Genomic DNA, 10,716 nt, shown 5'->3' with positions numbered 1-10,716 from the left:
TGAAGTGTCTGGGGTAAACCATGGAAAGTTGTGTGGGGCCTGGATGTGGAAAGGGAGCTGTGGTTTTGGTGCATTATTACATGACAGCTAGAGACTGTGTGAACGAATGGGGCCTTTGTTGTCTTTTCCTAGTGCTACCTCGCACACATGAGGGGGGAGGGGGTTATTATTCCATGTGTGGCGAGGCGGCGATGGGAATAAATAAAGGCAGACAGTATGAACTATGTATATGTGCATATATGTATATGTCTGTGTGTGTGTATATATATATATGTGTACATTGAGATGCATAGGTATGAATATTTGCGTGTGTGTACGTGTATGTATATACATGTGTATGTGAATGGGTTGGGCCATTCTTTCGTCTGTTTCCTTGCCCTACCTCGCTAACGCGGGAGACAGCGACAAAGCAAAATAAATAAATAAATATATATATATATATATATATATATATATATATATATATATATATATATGTATATATATATATATATATATATATATATATATATATATATATATATATATATATATATATATATATATATATATATATATATTTGAATGTGCGTACATGTGTATATATGTGTATGAGAGCGAATAGGTCTTTCTTCGTCAGTTTCCTGGTGCTACCTCGATAACGCGGGAAACGGGGATCAAGTATATAATATATGTATACATATGCACTAACCTGAGCTAGTCACCCATTTCACTGATCAACCTGTAGGGACAGATGAACAGCTGGGTTGATTCTAGACCGACTGCCAGAATCAGGATTCGTGCCCATTGCACTTGACCTTGGTCATCTCGTGAATGGTTTATGCAGGGTCAGGAACGCTAGGTGGCTGGTACACCACAGAATTGGATCACCCTTGAGTGTGTAGCTCATCAAGGCCGCAGTGGAGATAAGGTCTCATGTCTACATACAACAATGACAATCATCCTTAGTAACAGTCTAGCGAAGCTGCTATAATACTGTGTCCATGAAACGAATATCCTTATCAAATGTACTGCAAAATTTAAAGGCACAACAGACTCAAACCTTTGGTCGTAAATTGAATAAAAACGTCACTTTAAAGAAGTACTTGGTATCGTTCAGGGCGATGCATGCATCTTATGCACACACACACACACACACACACACACACACACACACACACACACGCACACAGATGCCGGCTGTAGCGAGCTGCAACAGTAGATGTTCAGTGGCGCGGGGCACCAGTCGGAACGGGCAAGTGTTAGGCCAAACCCTCGCTAGGTAGATGATCTGACCGATCTAGTATAACCAGCGACGCTACTCAACACTAGGTGGAAGGTAAGAGTGACAGTCACGTTAGCGTAGGAGGAAAGCAATTCATAATAACCAATGGTCAAAAAATTTTCTTCCTTGAGATAGTAAGTGCCAGATGGAGGTTTACCTAGTGACAGCTTAGGCTTGACTACATACCGGCGGGCGAACCCTCCATCAGGCTGGATGTATACGGAGGGATGACGCTCTTTTCAGTTACCTCTTTATCTAAGTTGTTAATTGGATAAAGAGTGTGAAGTACCATAATGGAGGTCACCTACACCATCCTGCATTGCCTATTATATCGATAAAACTTCTTCCATGTTTGTACATGTGGAATGTTATTGTCTTGCCCCTACCTCCAAAGCAGGAGGACAACTCAGTTCAAAGTTGTTTGTTGGTTTCAGCGACCTATGAGGAAGGTCTCATGCCAAGTGAAGCGCAGGCGCATACCATCTGTTTATTCTCAGGTGATAATTTAGTCTTCAAGGTCAACAACTGCGGCAGAATTTTGTGAAGGTTCAAATTCTTTTTCTCATTTTCATCTAACATCATCGAATTCATCTCAAGGATTAATCTTTCACTCACATCAGTTGACACAAGTGTTGCCAGATGAAAACCTCACCGAGGTGTCTGCTGACGTCAGACGGCCACACTTGCGTGTCATGCTACATCGCTTCTCTCCCACCAGTCCACACTCCGTCCCAGCCGGACACATCCCCAGCCCTGACCACCGCCTCCCCCCACCACCCCACTCACCACACCTCCTCCTCCTCCTCCTTCCTCTCCAGGTCTCACCCGGCCTCTGGAGCGCTGAGTATTAATAAAGATGACATGATACGTACCCTTTGCACGAAATGACCCTCCCTCACCCGCCAGGCTCCCACATATGCTTCGACCGTTGTGTCTGGGCAACATGGCTTCTGCTGGATATAACCCCACCAGATCCATCCATGAGCTCCTGAAACATCAAACCTTTCAAAACTGATTACCATCACTATGGAATACCCGACTCGCTCCTTGTAGACCTCAGCAGATAAGGTGTTTACCAACTTCTTTGATTATAATTCCATGCTTATGTATATAGTTGGATCCTGCGTACCTGTGGTGAGATCGGTGTGGCTGGCTATAACGCCGACAACCTGGGTCTGTCTCAGGTAGGGAAACTCAACAACTGGTCGAGTTCTTGCCACTGGGAAGTGTATAGTACCCACCATGGTAGTGGGAACCATTACACAGTTCTGAGCTCATGCTGCTAATGCTCTCTGACCCCAGGTGAGGTCTTGCCACACCTTGCAGATGTCCCTCTCCTCGATTTACTGTCTGCTTGTGGAAGACTACAGCAATACCAAAGACATCCAGTATACACGGGTACCCTCACACGCTGGACACAAGCGTCGTGACCATGTTTACTACGTTGACAAGAGTACCTGCCTGTCTGCCACCAGGCCCTCACACCAGACTTGGTCTAACGAGAGCCACACTCCGCATCGTCCTCATCCAACAGTTCGCCGGGTGTGACACCTCTCTCTCTCTCTCTCTCTCTCTCTCTCTCTCTCTCTCTCTCTCTCTCTCTCTCTCTCTCTCTCTCTCTCTCTCTCTCTCTCTCTCTCTCTCTCTCTCTCTCTCTCTCTCTCTCTCTCTCTCTCTCTAGATATATATATATATAGGGATGGGGAGAAAGAATACTTCCCACGTATTCCCTGCGTGTCGTAGAAGTCGACTAAAAGGGGAGAGAGCGGGTGGCTGGAAATCCCCCTCTGGTTTTTTATTTAATTTTCCAAAAAATGGAATATAGATGGAGGCCAGGTGAAGATATCCGTCAAAGACCCAGTCCTCTATTTTTAACACTACTTCGCTAACGCGGGAAATGGCGAATAGTATGAAAAAAAGAAATATATATATATATATATATATATATATATATATATATATATATATATCGCTTCTATATATATCCTCACATGGCCCAGTTCTCTGTTCCTTCTTTTGGGAAAAAAAAAATAAGTATTCTTTCTCCCCTATCCCCAGGGAGGATATATATATATATATATATATATATATATATATATATATATATATATATATATATATATATATATATATATATATATATATATATATATATATATATATATTATATATACACACATATATATATATATATATATATATATATATATATATATATATATATATATATATATATATATATATATATATATATATATATATATATATATATATATATATATATGTGTGTATATATATATATATATATATATATATATATATATATATATATATATATATATATATATATATATATATATATATATATATATATATATATATATCCTCCCTGGGGATAGGGGAGAAAGAATACTTATTTTTTTTTTCCCAAAAGAAGGAACAGAGAACTGGGCCATGTGAGGATATTCCCTTAGAGGCCCAGTCCTCTGTTCTTGACGCTACCTCGCTAATGCGGGAAATGGCGAATAGTATGAAAAAAAAAAAAATATATATATATACATATATATATATATATATATATATATATATATATATATATATATATATATATATATATATATATATATATATATATACATATATTCATTTATTGAATGGGTTGGAAAAGTCTTGGGAGTAAAGTCAAGGGTTGGAAAGTGGACAAGAGCTAAGGAAGGTGTAGCACTACTCCTGTTGTTATCACTGTCAATATCTTGTGTCCATTATCAGTGTTATCGCCAGATGTGATCTTGTAGTGTGAGTGTAAGCGTCTTATGTTGACCTATTTCTTATCATAGCAGTGGCACTAAAGCTCTCCTCACCCTACACTCTAGGGAACGAGGACTCTCCTGGTCCCCGAGGTCCAAATTGGCCCACTGTTAATATACTGCAGGAAAGGATCTGTTTCTCCTTTCTATGATGACCTGTCAGAACTGTAGACATCACTTTTACTTCCTGAGTTCCACACACGCAGATAACTGGTCTATGCGCAGATCTACCAGACATTGATAGTGACTGCGTTACGTGACACACACTAACCAAGCAGCTGGGGTGGATGACTGATTCCTTCTTAATCTGCCACAGTGAGACACGATACGCCATGGCGAGGTTGTCAACCACGATATTGGATGTCCTCTTCTTGGTGGGCGTGAGCTATGTCATGGCAACTATAGTGAGCTGCCTGAGCGGCCTGGACATGTGCATGACGCTCCCTGCTGCCTTCGTGATGTGTGCTGTGGTCTGGGTCATCACTGAGATCCTCCAGGTGAGCACAGATCCACAGGTGGGTTTGATCAATGTATCCGCCATAATGAATTCGAATCACTTTTCCTTCCATATGTCAGTCGTCATATCATTAAACACCATTGTCCATATAGGTGTTGACTGTATGTACGTGGGAACACTGTGGTTCTATAAGATGGGCGGCCTAACTCGTGCACACACACACACACACACACACACACACACACACACACACACGCGCGCGCGCGCGAGGACACCACTAGTAATTGTATTTCCTAACACAAACACTTATTGAGTCATCAAACATGATACAATGACAATTAATCTGTAGCAAGAGTTAATCCCTTCATCACAAGATGTTTTATCTGAAGATAACAAAAGACGAAGATTATCATGTTTATCAATGCATAGAAAACGTGAGTCATGCCGAGGTAGAGCGGTGGTCGTCTGGGTTGTGAACTGTAATGTTTCAAAGCAGATCATGTTGCTCCCCTCGCCGGCAGGTGCCGACCTCAGGGAAGGCCGTCCTGGTGACCGGCTGTGACAGCGGTTTTGGCCACGCCCTCGCCCTCCGCTTGGACCAGCTGGTGAGTACAGCCTTAACCCCAGCTTCCTGATGTATGTTGTTCTTACTTGGATGAGAAAGCTGGCACAGACATGACCGTCAAACACAGAGAAAAAAAAAAAGTTCATCTTTGCCATTAATGTACCCAGAATGCCTCACCAACAGACACCCTCAGCTGGGTCAGGACACAGCACAGCGCTGCGCTCCTCACCGTAGCTTTTCAGATGGTGACCCAGATCCAGCGAATGAATCTGCAAGGGACAACCGTGACCTGATCTGAAGTCAAATTTCTTAACTTTCGGTTCCATCTTCCCTCCCACGTATGATCAGTTCCACCTTCCTTCCCACGTATGATCAGTACCACCTTCCTTCCACGTATGATCAGTTCCACCTTCCTTCCCACGTATGATCAGTTCCATCTTCCCTCCCACGCATGATCAGTTCCACCTTCCTTCCCACGTATGATCAGTTCCACCTTCCTTCGCACGTATGATCAGTACCACCTTCCTTCCACGTATGATCAGTTCCACCTTCCTTCCCACGTATGATCAGTACCACCTTCCTTCCACGTATGATCAGTTCCACCTTCCTTCCCACGTATGATCAGTTCCATCTTCCCTCCCACGCATGATCAGTTCCACCTTCCTTCCCACGTATGATCAGTTCCACCTTCCTTCCCACGTATGAACAGTTCCACCTTCCATCCCACGTATGATCAGTTCCACCTTCCCTCCCACGTATAATCAGTTCCATGTTCCCTCTCACGTATGATCAGTTCCATCTTCCCTCCCACGTATGATCAGTTCCATCTTCCCTCCAAAGTATGATCAGTTCCACCTTCCCTCCCACGTATGATCAGTTCCACCTTTCCTCCCTCGTATGATCATTTCCATCTTCCCTCCCACGTATGATCAGTTCCACCTTCCCTCCCACGTATGATCAGTTCCACCTTCCTTCCCTCGTATGATCAGTTCCATCTTCCCTCCCAAGCACGATCAGTTCCACCTTCCCTCCCACGTATGATCAGTTCCATCTTCCTTCCCACATATGATCAGTTCCATCTTCCCTCACACATATGATCATTTCCATTTTCCCTCCCACGTATGATCAGTTCCACCTTCTCTCCCACGTATGATCAGTTCCACCTTCCCTCCCACGTATGATCAGTTCCACCTTTCCTCCCTCGTATGATCATTTCCATCTTCCCTCCCACGTATGATCAGTTCCATCTTCCCTCCCACGTATGATCAGTTCCACCTTCCCTTCCACGTATGATCAGTTCCATCATCCCTCCCTAGTGTGATCAGTTCCACCTTCCCTCCAACGTATGATCAGTTCAATCTTCTCTCCAAACGTATGATCAGTTCCACCTTCCCTCCTTCTTATGATCAGTTCCATCTTCCCTCTCACGTATGATCAGTTCCACTTTCCTCTCTCGTATGATCAGTTCCATCTTCCCTCCAACATATGATCAGTTCCACCTTACCTCCTTCGTATGATCAATTCCATCTTCCCTCACTCGTATGATCAGTTCCATCTTCCCTCCCTCGTATGATCAGTTCCACCTTCCCTCCAACGTATGATCAGTTCCACCTTCCCTCCCACACATGATCAGTTCTACCTTTTCTCCCTCGTATGATCAGTTCCATCTTCCCTCCCTCGTATGATCAATTCCATCTTCCCTCCCTCGTATGATCAGTTCCATCTTCCCTTCCTCGTATGATCAATTCCATCATCCCTCCCACGTATGATCAGTTCCACCTTCCTTCCCACGTATGAACAGTTCCACCTTCCATCCCACGTATGATCAGTTCCACCTTCCCTCCCACGTATAATCAGTTCCATGTTCCCTCTCACGTATGATCAGTTCCATCTTCCCTCCCACGTATGATCAGTTCCATCTTCCCTCCAAAGTATGATCAGTTCCACCTTCCCTCCCACGTATGATCAGTTCCACCTTTCCTCCCTCGTATGATCATTTCCATCTTCCCTCCCACGTATGATCAGTTCCACCTTCCCTCCCACGTATGATCAGTTCCACCTTCCTTCCCTCGTATGATCAGTTCCATCTTCCCTCCCAAGCACGATCAGTTCCACCTTCCCTCCCACGTATGATCAGTTCCATCTTCCTTCCCACATATGATCAGTTCCATCTTCCCTCACACATATGATCATTTCCATTTTCCCTCCCACGTATGATCAGTTCCACCTTCTCTCCCACGTATGATCAGTTCCACCTTCCCTCCCACGTATGATCAGTTCCACCTTTCCTCCCTCGTATGATCATTTCCATCTTCCCTCCCACGTATGATCAGTTCCATCTTCCCTCCCACGTATGATCAGTTCCACCTTCCCTTCCACGTATGATCAGTTCCATCATCCCTACCTAGTGTGATCAGTTCCACCTTCCCTCCAACGTATGATCAGTTCCATCTTCTCTCCAAACGTATGATCAGTTCCACCTTCCCTCCTTCTTATGATCAGTTCCATCTTCCCTCTCACGTATGATCAGTTCCACTTTCCTCTCTCGTATGATCAGTTCCATCTTCCCTCCAACATATGATCAGTTCCACCTTACCTCCTTCGTATGATCAATTCCATCTTCCCTCACTCGTATGATCAGTTCCATCTTCCCTCCCTCGTATGATCAGTTCCACCTTCCCTCCAACGTATGATCAGTTCCACCTTCCCTCCCACACATGATCAGTTCTACCTCTTCTCCCTCGTATGATCAGTTCCATCTTCCCTCCCTCGTATGATCAATTCCATCTTCCCTCCCTCGTATGATCAGTTCCATCTTCCCTTCCTCGTATGATCAATTCCATCATCCCTCCCACGTATAATCAGTTCCACCTTCCCTCCCACGTACGATCAGTTCCATCTTCCCTCCCTCGTATGATCAGTTCCACATTCCCTCCCTCGTATGATCAGATCTATCTTCCCTCCCTCGTATGGTCAGTTCCACTTTCAATCCCTCTTATGATCAGTTCCATCATCCTTCCCTCGTATGATCAGTTCCACCTTCCCTCCCTCGTATGATCAGTTCCATCTTCCCTCCCTCGTATGATCAGTTCTACCTTATCTCCCTCGTATGATCAGTTCCACCTTCCTTCCCTCCCTCCCTCGTATGATCAGTTCCATATTCCCTCCCACGTAGGATTAGTTCCACCTTCCCTCCCTCGTATGATCAATTCCATCTTCCCTCCCTCGTATGATCAGCTCCACCTTCCCTCCCACGTATGATCAGTTCCACTTTCCCTCCCACACATGATCACTTCCACCTTCCCTCCCTCGTATGATCAGTTCCATCTTCCCTCCCTCATATGATCAATTCCATCTTCCCTCCCTCTTATGATCAGTTCCATCTTCCCTTCCTCGTATGATCAGTTCTACCTTCCCTCCCTCGTATAATCAGTTCCATCTTCCCTTTCACGTACGATCAGTTCCATCTTCCCTCCCTCGTATGATCAGTTCCACCTTCCCTCCCTCGTATGTTCAGTTCCATCTTCCCTTCCTCGAATGATCAGTTCCACATTCCCTCCCTCGTATGATCAGATCCATCTTCCCTCCCTCGTATGATCAGTTCCAACTTCAATCCCTCATATGATCAGTTCCATCTTCCTTCCCTCGTATGATCAGTTTCACCTTCCCTCCCTCGTATGATCAGTTCCATCTTCCTTCCCTCGTATGATCAGTTTTACCTTCCCTCCTTCGTATGATCAGTTCCATCTTCCCTCCCTCGTATGATCAGTTCCATCTTCCCTCCCTCGTATGATCAGTTCCATCTTCCCTCCAACGTATGATCAGTTCCATCTTCCCTCTTTCGTATAATCAGTTCCATCTTCCCTCCTTCGTATGATCAGTTCCTCTTCCTTCCCTCGTATGATCAGTTCCATCTTCCTTCCCTCGTATCATCAGTTCCATCTTCCCTCCCTTGTATGATCAGTTCCACCTTCCCTCCCTCGTATGATCAGTTCCACTTTCCCTCCCACTATGATCAGTTCCATCTTCCTTCCCTCGTATGATCAGTTCCATCTTCCCTCCCTCGTATGATCAGTTCCATATTCCCTCCTTCGTATGATCAGTTCCACCTTCCCTCCCACGTACGATCAGTTCCATCTTCCTTCCCTCGTATGATAAGTTTCATCTTCCCTCCCTCGTATGATCAGTTCCACTTTCCCTTCCTCGTATGATCAGTTCCATCTTCCCTCCCCCGTATGATCAGTTCCATCTTCCTTCCCTCGTATGATCAGTTCCACCTTCCCTCCCTCGTATGATCAGTTCTACCTTTTCTCCCTCGTATGATCAGATCCATCTTTCCTCCCTCGTATAATCAGTTCCATCTTCCCTCCTTCGTATGATCAGTTCCATCTTCCTTCCCTCGTATGATCAGTTCCATCTTCCTTCCCTCGTATGATCAGTTCCATCTTCCCTCCCTCGTATGATCAGTTCCACCTTCCCTCCCTCGTATGATCAGTTCCACTTTCCCTCCCACTATGATCAGTTCCATCTTCCTTCCCTCGTATGATCAGTTCCATCTTCCCTCCCTCGTATGATCAGTTCCATATTCCCTCCTTCGTATGATCAGTTCCACCTTCCCTCCCACGTACGATCAGTTCCATCTTCCTTCCCTCGTATGATAAGTTTCATCTTCCCTCCCTCGTATGATCAGCTCTACCTTCCATCTCTCGTATGATTAAACAGACCATGTCGAACATAGAAGAATACCACAACACTACAGGCTCAGGATATCATCAAATGTCTTATGAATATTTTTTGCCTTCGGTGTGTGCGTGCGTGTGTGCCATTACTATTTGGGTTTTACGTGGAGAAAGTCTTACAATTGTGTTGCCCATTCCCTTACCTTTATACATAAGCACCGAGTGTTTAAACTTATTTGTGTATGCAGACACACACGCACACACACACACACACACACACACATACACACTATATTCTTACAGGTACCCATTTATTAACCTGTCTCGAGGGAAGGATGAACAGCTGGGTTGGCAATAGGCTGACTGCCACTCCCAGGGTTTGAACCCAGGCGATCCCGCGCTGACCCATAGTCAGTAATGCTAACCACTACACCACGGAGGGTCGTGAGAGGATAGCTACTGAATGAAGAGGATTTATCGCAAGTATAAGCGTATGTGCGAGTAAGAAGGGAAGAGGATGTGTGGTTCTCGATGAAGTTGGGTCTGCATCAAGGGTGTGTGATGCCATCATAATGGTAGAATCTGTGAGGAATCGGTGAGGAATGTAAATGAGGGGGGACTTGGAGAGAGGGGCGAGTGTGCTGAGAGTAAGTTTGCCTGAAATGTGAGTCAATGTTGTTTGCAGATGACACGGCTTTTGTGGCAGACACCAGAGCCTGATGTCTGAGTGTGGGAGAGTGTCAGTTTAGGAGAGTGTTTCAGAGGAGGAAGTCGAGTGTAAATGTGAACAAAAGTAAGACTGTGAGGTTTAGTGAGGATGCAAAACAGGATAATCTCAGTGTGAGTTTGAATGGAAAAGACAGGGAGGAAGTGAGGATTGTAGAGCAACGGATGTGGCAGTGAATCTTACTGTGGGTAAGAAGGCTAAGGTCCTGGGTCCATTA

At 44.7% G+C, this 10,716-nt stretch overlaps 1 protein-coding gene across 1 annotated transcript in view; it reads left to right on the top strand.

The window, feature by feature from the left end:
* Positions 1-1,169: 1,169 nt before the first annotated feature.
* Positions 1,170-10,716, top strand: part of LOC139755468 (D-beta-hydroxybutyrate dehydrogenase, mitochondrial-like) — a 29,477-nt gene continuing 19,930 nt past the window's right edge. Inside the window, exons 1-3 of the mRNA XM_071673804.1 lie at positions 1,170-1,318; positions 4,388-4,568; positions 5,050-5,133. Of these exons, the coding sequence (XP_071529905.1) occupies positions 4,404-4,568; positions 5,050-5,133 (249 nt within the window). The 5' untranslated portion in view covers positions 1,170-1,318; positions 4,388-4,403. The remainder of the gene's footprint in view (positions 1,319-4,387; positions 4,569-5,049; positions 5,134-10,716) is intronic.

The sequence above is a fragment of the Panulirus ornatus genome, chromosome 19 (genome assembly GCF_036320965.1).
Source record: "Panulirus ornatus isolate Po-2019 chromosome 19, ASM3632096v1, whole genome shotgun sequence".
Lineage (NCBI taxonomy): Eukaryota > Metazoa > Arthropoda > Malacostraca > Decapoda > Palinuridae > Panulirus > Panulirus ornatus.
Note: the sequence above shows the minus strand (reverse complement) of the source record. Positions and strands in the feature narration are given on the sequence as shown.